Raw genomic sequence first — 17,707 nt, forward strand, 5'->3', positions numbered from 1 at the left:
TTGTGGATATCTGACCATCACACCCATATGTAGGCCTTCTCCAAACTGGTACCACAAAGTTGGAAGTTTGTAGCATTGCATATTATCTTCACAGGAACTAAGAGATCATGAAGACATGGTTTGAACACCTTCAGGATGAATTGGGACATCGACATCAGTGCCCGACATCACTAATGCCCTTGTGGCTGAATGAACACAAATCTCCACAGCTACACTCCAAACTCTGGTAGAAAACCAGAAGAGTGCAGTTATTATAAAATCAAAAGGGGAATGTACCTGGAATGTGATGTTCAAAAAGTACATATAGGTGTGATGGATGTCCACAAACTTTTGGCTATATAGTTTAAATCTCTTTTTGTGACATTTTTGGGAAATATTTCATGTATCTTATAGTCACCAGGTGTTAGGCTTCACTGCCATTATTGTTGGATGTGGGTGTTTGTGTTTTTGGTTATTTAGGGAGAAAAGGAAGCAGATAAGTTGCAAGGTAAGTTGGCTTTACTTTGTGCAATTAGTTTAAGTTTTTGTTTTTATTTTGGCCTTGGCTGACCTGATGCCCGATTTTACCAGTGGCTTTGTACATTTACATTGTTTTTACAATATAGCTCACGTCTTTAAAAAAAGTTTTATCTTAAACTTGGATGGATGTAACAGGCATTCAGCTGAACAAGAAATAGCTTATCAGATGACTGCCTTTTACTGCACAAATCCATGTTATACAGGGGTGTGGCATCAAGCCAAAACAACAAAAAATATTATTTTTTAATATTATATTATATAATATTATTGTTCAAGTACTTGTGGTCTACAGTGTATCGAAAGCAATGTTAAGGATTTTACTACGTCAAAAGAAAATAGTTTGTGAAGTCTCACCCTTAAATAGTTCACTTCTCTGCATACCTGTAATAATGATACCTAATTGTAATAATTATAATGTATTAGTCCCAGAATGCAATACATAAAAAGGATAAAAAAGGCTTATGTTCACTGTCACTATGTTGAAAGCTGAAAGCTCCTGTAAGTGTTAAATATTTGCAGAGGAGATCATTTTCATTCTTAATCGTGTAGAATGTCTATAATTACTCATCATGGGTGTGTCTGAAAGTTTGAAACTTTCCGTTGTTCTGAGTGCCTGCTCTTCGAACAAGTAGGCCATCATTTGGCATAAATAAATAAACCCAGTGTTAGCTTGCTTGCCCAATTAGTTTTATTGTAACAGAATATTTTGAAAGCAAAGCATGAGTCTGAAAAAGAATATTGTTTTTTTTTTTTCATTATAGTAGGCAGCACACACTACTTGGTACTGTAATGAATAATTTGATTAGCATGACTAATGTGATAAAGTTTGATTAACATGACACCGAGGAGCTAAACTGTATTTTTGAAAATGTTACCTTATACCCCAAAGCCAAACAGTTCACTCAGCACCATTTATAATAAGCACCACCACACAAATATTCAACAGTGCATGCTGCCGTGCAAAAACAAACTGCCGTATCAGCATATTTTGCATAATTGAGTCTGAAGTTTAAGTGCTGTATTATATGTGAAAGTTCTGTGGCTGTACATTGCTCCAGCTTCAAGTTACGAGTGTTTGAAATTTGCAGCAACTACAAATTTACCATGTCAAACCAAAGCAAACTACCATTTACATAAGTAAGTTCAGTGATTCTGCAGATACTGCAGTTTGCCTTTGCACAGCAGCATGAATCTCCTAATGCATTCCAAATGGCCCAAATCTTTGCATTATTATTTTAATCAACGTCTGTAGAAGCATATTATAATAAGTATATGTAAAGCAACATTAGACTGTTGAATTCTCTATTCAGTGGGCTAAATCTTGCATTTGCTCTTCCACGGAAGTGGCCACAACTACTCCATCCACCAGCTCCTCCTTGATAATCTTCACACGTCTCTGGTGGGAATGATGTTCTACATGGGTTTAACACAAGAAAAAGTGTTACCATTGAATTGAACTATTTTAGGTAGCTCTTGGGGTAATTGACTGAGAGACATACAGGCAAAAGGGCAAATAGTGAAAAAAGTAAAATGGCAGATTTTCACCCAGATATGTCTATTAGGGATGTAACAAAAACACATTCAGGTTGACAGGGCATGTGGTTAAGATTAGAGGTGGACATGTGGTTAAGATTAGAGGTGGACATTAGGACTAAGATCCTGTGGAACACAACAAAAAATTGCTCGAGATGGAGGTTTTATAACTTTCATGCAGGTGTGAGCCAGCAGTCAACAGCTGTCAGATATAAATGTACATCTGTAAATAACAAACAAAATTAACTTGTGTGAGTAGGAGAAAAAAAAAGAAATGGCACCATCCTCTGTTGGAAACTACTCAGTGTCACTCATACACACGCATGCACACACATTTTCTCTCTCTGTCTCTCTTTCAAACAAGGAATGTAAACACACACACATCCATCTATCCATTATCCGTAGCCACTTATCCTGTGCAGGGTCGCAGGCAAGCTGGAGCCTATCCCAGCTGACTATGGGCGAAAGGCGGGGTACACCCTGGACAAGTTGCCAGATCATTGCAGAGCTGACACTTATAGAGACAAACAACCATTCACACTCACATTCACACCTACAGTCAATTTGGAGCCACCAATTAACCTAACCTGCATGTCTTTGGACTGTGGGGGAAACCAGAGCACCTGGATGAAGCCCTACATGCACATTATTAAATCTTCCTAATCCTAAACATAATCAATGCCTATCTTTCATCACCAGCATAACCAAAGCCTATAATTCAGTTGTAACAACACTTTTTTTTTTCAAACCCAATACAAAATAGTATATATGAAGTCAAATCTGTAAATAAATAGTGAAATTATTTTTATTGTTTTTGGTAGTACCTCCAGCAACATGGAGTTTTTGGTTACTAAATGGTAAAAGCTGTAATTTATAGGTATTTATATGTATCAAGTTAATCCTAGCAATAATAAATGTTTTAAATACAGCCTTTGTGATGACCTTTTAGTACATAAGTAAGTAGACCAAATGTTGTTGAGGAATTTGAGTGGATCTGAATAATCAACACTTTCTCTGCACTTCCAAATGTATCTTGCTGTCCTGACAGTAATCGCATCACTGATAAAGAAAAACAAGTCGGTCCACTGGCATGTGAAATAACCAAGCCCTGATACTATCTCTACCATGAATAAAAAAGTGTGTGTGTGTGTGAGAGAGAGAGAGAGAGTGAGAGAGAGGTTTTATCATGAGTGAGCAGTCAGATATGAAGTTTGCTGGCCACACACATTGTGTTGTGTTCATTCAGTCATCCTTAGTAACTGCCTGGTCAGGGTTGTGATGTGGTTTATATTAGGCTAGTGGTTTGTGCAGTCCATCTTGGAAAAAGCAGTTACAAACACAAACAATAACTGTGTGATCAGAATTAAAAAATAAAATAAAATATGAACTTGCGTGATGTAGTTGTGGTTGAAGAACTGTTAGAGCCAGAATACACTGAACATGCTGACAATTTTGTTTTCCAGTATTTCTCGAGGTATTGTGGTAGAGTTCATAGTTTTATCAGATTCAGTGAGAATATTCAAGAAAAATCTTAAAACCCACTTTTATAATCTTGTTCTTAATAGCTCCTAGCAGTACCTCCATCCATCCATTATCTGTAGCCACTTATCCTGTCCTACAGGGTCACAGGCAAGCTGGAGCCTATCCCAGCTGACTATGGGCAAGAGGTGGGGTACACCCTGGACAAGTCGCCAGCCTAGCAGTACCTGTTTATTTTAATTGTACCTGTCTTATATCACGGGCACAGATAGAGGGGGGGACGGGGGGGATTTGTCCCACCCAGATTTAAATTCACCTCGTTCGGTCCCCCCCACTTATAGGGAGGAAAAACGTCTATGCTGTCTTTCTTTGCATAAGGCAAACCTCACGGAAAAATCAAAAGACTAATTACCATTCGGTTTATTGAGGTGCACAGCAGTACATACATGGTTGCAACTGCGCAGACTGCACAGGTTGCGAGCTCGAGCTTGGTTGCTATGGTTACCCACAACAAGTTTGACAGGTATATCGGGGACAGCTCTTCCTAGTTCAGGACCCCAAAACGGCATGATGAAGGGTGCCAAAAGGCAGAAAACGATTGCATCGTTTTTTAAAAAAACAACGACTGTAAGTAAACTGTGCCTTACTTTATCATATCACCTTGCAATTTTTTGATAGTCTGTTCAAAGTAATGTCGTAGTGAAAGTAAAATCGTACGGAGTAGAGATGCCTTTCTGGTAGCCTCCTTCTTTTGGTGGTAGCCTGTAGATACAGTGCTCAGAAGGCAGTTTTAATGTTTAATCTGGCGTTCCCTGCCATAATTTCAGCGAGCATATCGTTTCATAAGGAAACTTTGCGAAGAGTTGTTGACTGACTGCCGCTCACGCAACACACAGGCATAGTTAGAAAGTCAGGATGCACTGGTTTACACTTTACACACACACACGTAGCCCAGCCTCTCGCTATGTTTAACAGTTGGAACTTAGCGGTTTTAAAACTAGTTTTGCAATTTCTGTGAGTGATGATAATGTGTAAACTTTGGATTTCCATAGGCTATGTTAAAATGTTATCATTGTCCTGGCCTGCAGGTAGTTCCTGGTGATGGCAGTGAGGGAGGTGAAATAACATGTATACACACTACCGTTCAAAAGTTTGGGGTCACCCAGACAATTTTGTTTTTTCCATGAAAAGTCACACTTTTATTTACCACCATACGTTGTAAAATGAATAGAAAATCTAGTCAAGACATTTTTCTGGCCATTTTGAGCATTTAATCGACCCCACAAATGTGATGCTCCAGAAACTCAATCTGCTCAAAGGAAGGTCAGTTTTATAGCTTCTCTAAAGAGCTAAACTGTTTTCAGCTGTGCTAACATGATTGTACAAGGGTTTTCTAATCATCCATTAGCCTTCTGAGGCAATGAGCAAACACATTGTACCATTAGAACACTGGAGTGATAGTTGCTGGAAATGGGCCTCTATACACCTATGGAGATATTGCACCAAAAACCAGACATTTGCAGCTAGAATAGTCATTTACCACATTAGCAATGTATAGAGTGGATTTCTGATTAGTTTAAAGTGATCTGCATTGAAAAGAACAGCGCTTTTCTTTCAAAAATAAGGACATTTCAAAGTGACCCCAAACTTTTGAACGGTAGTGTGTGTAATATATATAATATTATATATACACAAAATGGAATCATTTGCTGACAGCTCAGTCCCCCCCAGTTCAAAAATCCTATCTGCGCCCCTGTCTTATATGTACCTTTATTGCTTAAGGTGTCTTATTTTTAGTAGGTCATATGAAGGATTGTAATGAATTCCATGCGATTTTGTGTGCACTTTTATTGTTTTATGTGATTTACTTTTAAATGAGTTTTGAAGGATTTTGATTAGTTAGAAAAGTACTTTGAAAATAAAGATTCACTCACTTACTTAGTAGGTATGGATATGTGGAGCACTAACAGATACTGTACATACAGGTACAGATAGTGTTGTCATTAATGAATGACACAATCTGTATTTGTATGCATCAGTTACATTAAAGATAGTGTCTTAATGAACATACAAATAGACAAAATGAAATGTATAAAATTTTATTTTACCTTCTTCTGCCTTTTGTATCTCTTGTCTTGTTTGCACATGTACTTCGGTCTTTGTCTTGCTACCGGTATATCTGTGAAGAATACATAAAATAATTGTTCTATCTTTCCTTCCATGCATATATACAAGCTTCTTAATCTCTACAACTGGAATCTAATCACTTTGAGCAAATTATCTGTCCAGCTTTACATCCACAATAATCAAAGCCAAAGCCTCACTCTTTCTTTTCTCCCTCTAGCAGTCTCCTGTATTCAGCTATCTCCAGCTCCAGCCTCATCTTGATGTCCAGAAGCAGCTCGTACTCCATGGTCTGTTGTTGGATGTTGGCTTTGATCTGCTGCAGCTCTGTCTGTAGTTGGTCTATGTACAGCTGCAGCTGTGATAGCTGCTCACCATAACGTGTCCCCACCTGAACCAGATCCTTCTGCAGGATTGTAATCTGTACCACAAGATGTTATAAAATGTTCTATAAATTTGAAAGTCCTTGAGAGCTTCAAGTACAGGAAGTTGAAGAAAACTTGAGGAATAGTTTTCAGAAATGCAGGACATGGGGTAAATGTACCTGTGCATGAATCCCTTTAATTTCTATCTCCAGGGTCTGGTAGGTTTTCTTTAGGTCACTGATGGTTGTTTGGGAGCTTGTGATCTCAGTGTGGCTTTTAAGCACTTCTATGTTCAAATTCTTTACCTAGAAAAGAGACAGACGCAATTAAATAACAAACCAACTCAACAGAAAAACTGACATACATTTCAGAAAAACAAACCAAAACCCCAAATCTGTATATCATTATTGTGAACTTTACTAAACTGTACAACAATAAAAAGCACTTATCACTGTTATTTACTTGTATACATCGACAGAAAAGCTTAATTTATTAAAAAATAAATTAAACATGAAATTTGATTTTTAAAGTTCACTACCTTTGGTCACAGGATTGGCAAGATTCTTTTTACTAATACACTAGATTAGAAAAACATTACACTGATTATACAGTGTAACTGGGTTTTTTTCCCCTAAGTAATAATTATCAGTGCGCTAATCCACAGAAACATGTATGTTGCATTACCACATTCCTTGGCAAAGAATTACAATCACAGATTTAAATCAAAGATGCAAGTGCAAAGTGCAGCCTTTCACTACGTGAATTTAAACTCTTTAACCTCATTAGTTTAAGCTGAGCAGTAACTAAATTGAAGGTGTTACTTTTGTGTTAGCTTATTATTCTTATCTAGGAAAACCTAGTCCTTATAGGTTTTATAATTTTTATAAGTCCTTATAGGACATTATAATTTATATTAAAAAAGATTTGGTTTACAAATTGCAAATCTATGAGTTCCCATGTAAATGCTAGGTGTGACACCTTTATGGTTGGTTTACAACTGAATGTTAAAGGTGAATGGGAATGAGTCAAGGCCAATTTTAAAATAGAGTCAAGTGCAAATGTTGGTATACCCTTTACAAGTAACAAACAACAGCCAAATAGCATACTGTATGTCAAAACAGTATACAGTACTGTGGTGAAGTCTTAGACACCCAATTTTTCTTTGAGTACAAACTGTGTTATAGATTTTAATTTATAACGTCCACATTATCAAGTCAGTACAAGAACATTTTCAATTTCCAAACATTAGTTTTCCAGCGCAAAATTAAATGCTACAGGGTTTTGCTGCAAATTTAACAAACTGTGGCTGGTTTGGCCAGCTGTTTAGTAAAATTTACCAATGAATTTCCTTATAAAACTGCACAAATTGTGCCTGAGACTACTTTTTTTTAGTAAAGGGTTGTCACACCAAATATTGGCTTTGTTTCACTTATTACTGTTTACTGCTCTTTATAGTTGTTGGGGTTTTTTATGTAGAAACATTTAATTTCATTATTTTTGAAAGCATCATTGCTCTACAGCATTTCTTTCTTTATCAGATTCCGTAACTCATGATCGTAGCACGAGAGTGAATTCAGAAGACTACAGGAACATTCTGTCTGCCAATTTACAGAGAAATTCATCTAATTAAGAGGAACTTCATCATGCAGCAAGACATTGACCCAAAACAATGCCAACACAACAAAGGACTTCATCGAGGCAGGGTGTTAGACTGGCCAAGTCAGTCACCAGACCATTAACCAATCGAGCAAGTATTTCTCTTCTTGAAGAGGGCACTGAAGGGCAAACCACCTTAAAACAATCAATTACTGAAAGAAGCTGCAGTACAAGCCTGGAAAAGCACCACAGGAGAAAAATGCAGCAATTTGATGACGTCAATGTGGAAAAAAAAAAAAAAGAATTGGCCTTGCCATTCCAAAACCTTCACTCAAATAGTTCTACTATTCAATATTTGTGTCTCCCTTTCCAATGTCATAAATATTCTCTAATGTTTGTGTAATAATTTGTCAAATCACCATTTGCTTTATTACTGTCTCTTTCATATCCTCTGAGCACCTTTTACATCTTCTCACATTCTTCTTAGATATGACATATCTACCAGATATCCTACAATGACTACTTCAAATCAGGTCTTCCATCCATCCACCACCCATGCATCCATTCAACCAACCAAACAACCGGTTCACCTTGGTCTGGAACCACTGCTCAATTTGTTGGCGGTTCTTTAGGATTAGTGCCTCATATTTCTCTCGCATCTCCTGCAGCTCATTATCAAGGTTTACAGCTGGAGCGGCATCAACTTCCACATTCACTGAGCTGCTCTGTTGGGTACGAGCCATGTGCATCTCCTGTGAACAGAGGAACAGGAATAGAAAGTGGTTATTGGTATATGTAGGCAAAATTAGCAGAAGAGTTTGATGGATGATCTCAAAACAACTAATGTTTGAATCAAACCTCCTCGTGGCTCTTCTTGAGGAAAACCAGTTCTTCTTTTAGCCCAGATAGCTGGATTTGTAGGTCTTTGGTTACCATCTTAGTCTCCCCAAGAACCATGCGCAGACGAGTCAGGTCTGCTTCTACAGTCAAGTATATGTTTCTCTCAGCCTCAAACCTACAGCATCAAACAATGAAAAGAGACTGAAACATCTGCAATGAATAAAACACATGTTAAACCTAAAGAATTGCTACATTTTTATACAGTTTTAAATGACTTGAATTCAATACACCAGTTTTAGCCAAGTGTTCATTGCAACACAGAAAACAGCAGACACTTACTTATTCTTAAAGTCAGCAACTGTTAGATTAGCATTGTCCAACTTTAGGTAAGTCACTTGATTTTCTTTGGTCCTAAAAAGAATCTTAAAAGAGAAAGATATATAACACCCAAATTAGAAAAAGGAGAGAAGACATGGAGAGAAACAAGAAACTCTCAATTTAACATGCAGAGGAAAATGAGATGGATAAAAGCAAGACAAAGCAACATGGGAAGCAGTTATAAAGCCCAAATAGATTTGGAAGAATTTCACGTTTGATGATGGTACTTGACTGCTGCTTTACCTGTTTCTGGAGGTCTTCAATGATGATGTAATGTTTACTCAGATCTCTCCTGCTGAAGGTTCGGCTTTCATAAAACTCTTTAATTTTCTGCTCAAGGTTGGCATTGGCATCTTGCAAAGAGAGCACCTGACAGCATAAAACATTTATAAGAAATGTCAGTAAATAAAGAACAATTCTTCTCAGGTCAAGAGATGCAGTTGTGAAAGCATCTGAAAGGAACAAAATGTGGCATTTATTGTTCTTTTAACAAAACAGCCATGGACAGTATTTGGTGCTTGGTTTTTGAAAATGGAAAGATATTAATAATAATAATAATAATAATAATAATAATAATAAAATTTTTGTTGATTACAAAAAGTTTTAAAAAATTGACTGTTGCTTTACCTTCTGCAGGTATGATGCCAGACGGCTGTTAAGATTCTGCATAGTGAACTTTTCATTTCCAATTAATGAAAGCTCACAAGAGGATGAAAAATCCTTCAGACCGCAGTCACCAAAGATAGAGTGATTTGAGCTAGGCAGAGTTTTCAGCCCAATCCCACAAACCGAATTTTGGGAACTTGACCTCCTAATTCTGCTTGTGCTGTAGGAAGCACTACCATGAACACTACCATGAATTGAGACAGGCATGGCTGGATGCTCTAGATGCTTGTTAAAGCCACAATGTCCTCCACGAGTGAGAGTGTCAGAAACAGTCTCACCTGGTTCTCCTTTTATAAGCCAGCATGTGAAAGAATTCCTTTCTTTGGAAGGGCTGGGCCCCATGACCCTGTAGAACAGGATAAGCGGCTACAGATAATGGATGGATCGATGGATAGAAGGGCTGGTCTGACATCTCACACCTTTCCAAAGAATTTATTAATCTTCATCAGTCTTCTGATCTTTTTCAGAAGAGGGATGGTACATACCTGTGTAAAAGGAAACAAAAATACTTTGGGCAAGATTAGTGTTGACATACCTAATGATTTTAATCTTTGCTTTATCTTCATCATTTGTGACAGACTGGAATGAATAACTGATTGCTCACCCAATAACCTGACAGACAGATGAGGAAAGTTCAATAATTATTTTTCCCATAACATTCAATTAATTAGCAGAGTGAAATGTGACAAACAGGCTATTCTGTGTGACAAAACATTGAAGTGTATCCATTTTTCAGTTACAGAAAACTCATCTTCATGTTGTATGTGAGCTGATGTTTTACACGTGAGATAATGTGAGTAGCACATGACATGTGATGGGATATTTCACCTTGTTATGGCCTGAAATTTCACAAGCGAACTCAATAAATAAACAAATAAATAAATAAGCAAACAAAACCACATTCATTACGTGAACATTAAGTAAAAACACACGCATTTGCATTTTTTTAATTACATGCGAAAAAATATGTCAAACATACCGTACCAGTCAAAAGTTTCTGCACCCCTTGCTCATTCATAGCTTTTTCTGTATTTTGACTATTTTCTAATGAAGACATCAAAACTGTGAAATAACACATGGAACATAATATGGAACTAGAAAAGCACTCAGAGAGCGCAGACCTCAGCCAAGAATCCTTCAACAAATTCCGGGATCCAGACGGTGATCTGGATCACTGCTAAAATTTAATGGATTGTTACTTGTGCCCAGTCACGCCTCTGGAAAAAATTTCAGAGCAATCCGTTAATAACTTTTTCCATAATGTTGCTAACAGACAAACCAACAAACAAACAAGCAAACAAACAAACAAACCAACGCTACCGAAAACATAACCTCCTTGGCGGAGGTAATTACATGGGAAACAAAAAAGTGTTAATAAAACAAACAAAATATTTTTCATATTTTAGATTCTTCAAAGTAGCCAGTGATGACGCTTTACACATTATTGGCATTATCTTAACCAGCTTCATGAGGTAGTTATCTGGAGTGCATTCAATTAACAGGTGTGTCTCATCAAAAGTTCATTAGCGGACTAGTTTTGTGCCTTCTTAATGTGTTTGAGATCAAATAGTAAATAGTAAATAATAAAAGTACAGTAAATAGCCCTATTCCACAACTAGTAATCCATATTGTGTTAAGAACCGAACAACTAAGTAAAGAGAAACGACATCCATCATTACTTTAAGACATGAAGTGACTTTTAATTAATTAATGTCTTTTAATTAAATTAGAAGGTGTGTCCAAACTCGTGATTGATATTGTATGTGTGAAGTGTCTAAAAGAAACAACATTTACTAACCCCATTTCCAGAAAAGTTGGGATATTTTCCAAAATGCAATAAAAACAAAAATCTGTGAGTTGTTAATTTGTGTGAACCTTTATTTAACTGACAACAGTACAAAGAAAAAATTGTCAATAGTTTTACTGAGCAACTTCATTGTATTTCGTAAATATAAACAAAGTTAGAATCTGATGCCGGGCGGCACGGTGGTGTAGTGGTTAGCGCTGTCGCCTCACAGCAAGAAGGTCCGGGTTCGAGCCCCGTGGCCGGCGAGGGCCTTTCTGTGCGGAGTTTGCATGTTCTCCCCGTGTCCGCGTGGGTTTCCTCCGGGTGCTCCGGTTTCCCCCACAGTCCAAAGACATGCAGGTTAGGTTAACTGGTGACTCTAAATTGACCGTAGGTGTGAATGTGAGTGTGAATGGTTGCCTGTGTCTATGTGTCAGCCCTGTGATGATCTGGCGACTTGTCCAGGGTGTACCCCGCCTTTCACCCGTAGTCAGCTGGGATAGGCTCCAGCTTGCCTGCGACCCTGTAGAACAGGATAAAGCGGCTACAGATAATGAGATGAGATGAGAATCTGATGCCTGCAACCAGGGCTTTTAGCCCTCATTTTAGAAGTGAGGGGGACAAATTGTTCAGAGGTCTATTGAGTGATTTATCATCCTCTCGCATTCAATTGCACCTCTCCTTAGCAGCTAAAGAACCACATAACCACAAACAGCACAGCACCAGGGAACCGACTTTAGTTCTTTAAAATGATATACTAGCAAAATCTAAAGTCAAAAACTCTAAATTTATAAAGTAAAATTTATAAATAGAATTAAGAATAATAGTAGTGACGTAGCTAGTTATATTCTCTTCTCACCTGTGACCCTGCATAATCATCCCTGTTGGTCTCTGGTCCACTGTCTCCTCTCTCACCCTGCTTAAAAAGATTAAAAACTATGTGGAAAGCAACATTTTGAAATAGAATTAGGAATACAGTAATAATAATCAGCAAATTCATGTACTTTAAACTTTAACTACCACAAAAATAAATTACATCTTTACAAAAATAACAGTCAAAGGAACACAAATACATTTATATTTTTATTTTCTACCCAGAAGTGAGTAATCTTAGAGTAGCCAAAATAGTAGTGTTAAAGTAAGAGTATTGCTACTTTAGAATAATATTACTCAAGTAAAAGTAAAACGTATTTTGCAACAAAACAACTCTTAAGAGTACAATTTATCCAAAAAGTTACTCAAGTAAATGTAACGGAGTAAACGTAACTAGTTACTACCGCCTCTACATAAGTTAGCTAGCTAGCTTAACTAACTAAATTGACATCTATTTGTCATCTTTTAGCTAAACATTATCTACATTCAACAGCATTACTCAACTTACACGGTTTGTTTGGAAAAAAACTGTCTAAAGTCTTTAGCCTCTTGGCTGGTTTGCTGAACATACAGAAGCACTGCCCAGATCTGAATCACACCAAAGATACTCATACAATATTTTCTAAAGCGTCTCTGATCACACACGACAGCGGTGTTTGTTTGCCGCCTTAGCTCTGCCTGCTCATGATGCATTTAGAGGCGGCTCGGAAAAACACGTTTCCACATGTTAAAAATGAATTGAGTGGTTGTAATGGCTGTAAAAAGTGCGGGGGACAGAGGGCACAAATACGGGAAGTGCGGGGGACATGTCCCCCGCGTCCGCTACGCCCATGCCTGCAACACACTCAAAAAAGTTGGGACAGAGGCAAAATAAGGCTGAAAAGTTTATCGTATATTCAAGTAATGCCATTTTGGAAGATTCCATAATAAACAGGTTAACTGGCATCATGATTGGGTATAAAAGGAGCAGCACCAAAGGTTCAGTCTGTGCAAGTGAGGATGGGGCATGACTCCCTCCGTTGTGCCAAAATTCGTGAGAGAATTGTTCGTCAATTCAAAAATAACATTTCTCAATGCAAGATTTTAGGTCTTTGAAAATCTACAGTACATAATATTGTGAAAAGATTCAGGGAATTCAGAGACATCTCAGTGCATAAAGGGCGAAGTCGGAAACCACTGTTGAATGTGTGTGACCTTCGAGCCCTCAGGTGGCACTGCCTGAGAAACCATCATGCTAATGTGACAAATATAGCCATATGGGCTCAGGAGTACTTCAGAAAACCATTGTCACATAACAGAGTCTGCCGCTGCATCCAGAAATGCAACCTGAAACTGTATTACGCCAAGAGGAAGCCATTCATCAATTCTCTGCAGAAAAGCTGCTCATTTCTCTGGGCCTGAACTCATCTCAGATGGACCGAAAGACAGTGGAAACATGTGCTGTGGTCAGATGAGTCACATTTCAGCTAATTTTCAGGAAAACCAGACATCGAGTTCTCAGTGCCAAAGGTGAACACGACCATCCAGTTTGTGATCAGAGAAAGGTGCAAAAGCCAGCATCTGTGATGGTATAGGGGGCATCAGTGCCCATGGCATGGGTGAGTTTCAGTGATATATTGGGACATATATTGGGATTTTAGAGAGATATAGTCATCAAGGCAATGTCTTTTCCTGGGAAATCCATGCTTATTTGAGCAGGACAATGCCAGGCCTCATTCTGCATGTGCTACAACAGCGTGGGTTCATAGACATAGAGTGCATGTGCTTGGCTGGCCTGCTGCCAGTCCAGATCTGTCTCCTATTGAGAATGTATGGCGCACCATGGAGAGGAGAATCTGACAGCAGCGACCACAGACTGTTGAACAGCTGAAGTCTTGTATCAAGCAAGAATGGACAAAAATTCCAATTGCAAAAACTGCAACAATTAGTATCCTCAGTTCCCATATGATTAAAAAGTGTTATTAAAAGGAAAAGTGATGTAACACAATGGTAATAATACCTCTGTCCCAACTTTTTTGAGTGTGTTGCAGGCATGAAATTCTAAATTTGTTTATATTTCTCTTTTTCTCCCCTCCCCCCACTCTGTCTGTCCCTCTGAGTTTTTTTGTTTGCTTGTTTTGTTTTTATAATAAATGTCAAATAAAACAGTGCTGTTGCTATGACTAAAGAGGTATCATATTCAGTTCCACGAAAAAAGGCAGGTCTAAAGTTGTCATGCATTGAGTGGAATTTTTGCAATAATGTAGAAACATTTTCATGTGTGGTACAAATTATTTTCCTGGCTTCAGATGAAATGTTTGTTGTTTTTTTAAAGGTGCATGTGTGCACATGTCTTTTTGGACTATTTACTGCACAGTGTCTTATTTTCACTTTCGTACATCCTTGTTCTCTGTGAGAAGCATTAATTTTAATTTTAAAATTATGATAAAATTATGGGGTGGCACGGTGGTGTAGTGGTTAGGGCTGTCGCCTCACAGCAAGAAGGTCCTGGGTTCGAGCCCTGGGGCCGGCGAGGGCCTTTCTGTGTGGAGTTTGCATGTTCTCCCCGTGTCCGCGTGGGTTTCCTCCGGGTGCTCCGGTTTCCCCCACAGTCCAAAGACATGCAGGTTAGGTTAACTGGTGACTCTAAATTGACTGTAGGTGTGAATGTGAGTGTGAATGGTTGTCTGTGTCTATGTGTCAGCCCTGTGATGACCTGGCGACTTGTCCAGGGTGTACCCCGCCTTTCGCCCGTAGTCAGCTGGGATAGGCTCCAGCTTGCCTGCGACCCTGTAGAAGGATAAAGCGGCTACAGATAATGAGATGAGATGAGATAAAATTATGTAGATACAGATGGACACATGCACATTGCAGTTCATAGTATTATACTGACATGTTTTTTAACAAATGTGGGGTTTTTTTCAGTTTTATGTTTGAACAAACCATGAAAAGAATGAAAATTCAATAACCATGTTTTGTTAGTATTTCACTTAATACTTAGTGCCACCATTTAAATGTATGTTTCCTAATGTATTCTGTATTTGTTTCATGTACACGTGTTACAACTTTCAGCTTTCCAATCGTCGTTGGCGGGGGCTGTCCATCGCTAGCGATGATGACTGCTTCATTACGTAGGATGTGCAGAAATGGAGATGGTCCACGAGGCCTGCACTAGAGCTCCTCTCCTAATGAAGTGCCTTGCACAGTAATGTAAGACAAATGATGTCGTGCCCCCATCATGTTGTCTCTCTGGACCTCCAGACCTGATGCCAAGTGGTGCACAAGAGTGCCACAGACCTAAGTGGTATGGAAGTTGCCCCACAGTGACAACTGACTTGTTGAGTGATGCCAACCTTTGGCCATTTGAGTGGCTCTTCTGCATGCCATCAGGTGGTGCGCCATTGACCCTACTGGGTTCACTGGTTACATTGCACCGAAAAGTGCCCTGCTGCCAATACCTTATTGGTGATGCACTATTTAACCCATAGTTGGAACCCAGGCAGGTACTACCACTCCGGGTCAGAGCAGACCTGGGAGCGATGGTGATTAAGAGGTGACTCCACTTTCTCCAATACTCAAGTCCTCCTGGACCTGAGACTCACCACCGGTTGCAGTTTAAAGTCATACACAGGACTAGGAATGACAGTATAATGCATTATGGATAGAAATGGAGAATAAAATAAGATAGGAGAGAATAGAACAGAATATGACAAATTAGTATATATTAAGATAGAACATAGAGAATAGAGTGTATGCTCACAGAACAGAAGACAACATGACAAAAAAAAGAATAGGATAGACATTAAGACAATATAATAGAGTATATTATGAGAGAACAGAAGGGAATATGATCGAATAGAAAGCATTTTGAAGACATAGAAAAGAGTGTGACAAAATGCTACACGTATTCTTTTTAGTTTGTAGAAAAGAATAGACAGCCATGACAGTACAACAGCTGCGATGACCTGGCGACTTGTCCAGGGTGTACCCCGCCTCTCGCCTGTAGTCAGCTGGGATAGGCTCCAGTTTACCTGCAACCCTGCACAGGATAAGTGGCTATGGATAATGGATGGATGGATGGACAGTACAACAGAATAGATTAAAAGAAAGAAGCAGGGAATATGCCAGAATAGAAAGCATTATGAAGATACATGACAAAACACTACACATATTATCCACAGCTTTCCAATGCAACAGTACTGAATTACCTTCGCATATTAAATTGACTTAGGCTGCTGCAGTTGTTTTCAGTGGAAACTGTGCAGATGTATTGAGCTGTTTACTCTGAGTACACAGTGAGGCCTACAGTATTGCAGCGATTGACAACTACAGCTTTCTAAAATCTTTAGGTACATAAACCATGCTCTATCTCTAGGACAGGACACGTAGTCAATTTTTGTCTTAAACAGGAGTCTTTGCGTCAGTGAAACCACTTAAACCTTATTTCACCTTAAGTTAATCAATGTTCTTATCAAACCTGATAACGCATGATAGGATCCTGTCTGTGATCACTGATATATAACTGAAATACTGACATGAATAAGAAATAGGATCTAGTGCAGGTGTTTTTTCTCCTTGGCCAATACCTAGGAAGTGTGAGACGTTGGTGTAATGTTAGATATAGCTTTATATCAGAAAGCATAGATAAAACTTTTTATCAAACAAGAGTGCTCTGAGAGCACAATATCCCCTGCTGGCAACTAGATCTGTGCTACATACACCCTCATGAAATTGTCAAAGTACAAGTTTGGTAATCAAGGCCCATAACTCTGGTAAAATGTGACTGAATTGAACAAAATTTTAATATGCATATTACCGACATATAACAAAGAATCCTGTCAAGTTTTGTGAAATTCCTCCAAAAATTGTAAGAGGAGTTGATTTCAGAAGGTGAGCACCCTTTCCTGGGATGGATGGACGGACAGACATCGCCACAACATAATCCCCCTTTGGGCCTTTTGGCCAGTGGTGGATAAAAATGGTATGAACATGTACCTTTCCTTGTTGTTGAAGTGGTACCCAGAAGTATGGGGACAATATGTGGACACCTGACCATCACAGCCATGTGTGTTAAACATCCCTTTCCAAAATTATAGATCTCATCTCATCTCATTATCTCTAGCTGCTTTATCCTGTTCTACAGGGTCGCAGGCAAGCTGGAGCCTATCCCAGCTGACTACGGGTGAAAGGCGGGGGACACCCTGGACAAGTCACCAGGTCATCACAGGGCCGACACATAGACACAGACAACCATTCACATTCACATTCACACCTACGGTCAATTTAGAGTCACCAGTTAACCTAACCTGCATGTTTTTGGACTGTGGGGGAAACCGGAGCACCCGGAGGAAACCCATGCGGACACGGGGAGAACATCCAAACTCCGCACAGAAAGGCCCTCATCGGCCACGGGGCTCGAACCCGGACCTTCTTGCTGTGAGGCGACAGTGCTAACCACTACACCACCGTGCCGCCAAAATTATAGATATTAATGGAAATTAATATGAATTTGGTCCCCTCCCCCTTTGCTACTATAATATGTATTTAACCCAACCCCACCCCAGCCCCT

At 38.9% G+C, this 17,707-nt stretch overlaps 1 protein-coding gene across 1 annotated transcript; it reads right to left on the reverse strand.

Moving 5' to 3' along the window:
* Positions 1 to 1,184: 1,184 nt before the first annotated feature.
* LOC132899657 (keratin, type I cytoskeletal 19-like) lies at positions 1,185 to 9,861 on the reverse strand. The gene is made up of 9 exons (XM_060941706.1): positions 9,462 to 9,861; positions 9,078 to 9,203; positions 8,796 to 8,878; positions 8,475 to 8,631; positions 8,207 to 8,368; positions 6,200 to 6,325; positions 5,856 to 6,076; positions 5,640 to 5,710; positions 1,185 to 1,932 (listed from the first exon to the last, which is right to left on the reverse strand). The coding sequence occupies exons 1-9, from the start codon at positions 9,840 to 9,842 to the stop codon at positions 1,826 to 1,828; spliced, it is 1,434 nt and encodes a 477-aa protein (XP_060797689.1). The 5' UTR covers positions 9,843 to 9,861; the 3' UTR covers positions 1,185 to 1,825.
* Positions 9,862 to 17,707: the final 7,846 nt, after the last annotated feature.

This window comes from Neoarius graeffei, chromosome 15 (assembly GCF_027579695.1).
Source record: "Neoarius graeffei isolate fNeoGra1 chromosome 15, fNeoGra1.pri, whole genome shotgun sequence".
NCBI classification, from domain to species: domain Eukaryota; kingdom Metazoa; phylum Chordata; class Actinopteri; order Siluriformes; family Ariidae; genus Neoarius; species Neoarius graeffei.

Bases quoted from the DNA above. Each gene is read 5' to 3' on its own strand.
- LOC132899657 (XM_060941706.1), bottom strand. From the start codon at position 9,842: ATGGGGCCCAGCCCTTCCAAAGAAAGGAATTCTTTCACATGCTGGCTT. The intron at 8,879-9,077 runs GTAAAGCAGCAG...TTCTCTTTTAAG, and splicing joins TTGAAGACCTCCAGAAACAG to ATTCTTTTTAGGACCAAAGA. The intron at 1,933-5,639 runs GTAAAATAAAAT...AAACCCATGTAG, and splicing joins GATACAAAAGGCAGAAGAAG to AACATCATTCCCACCAGAGA.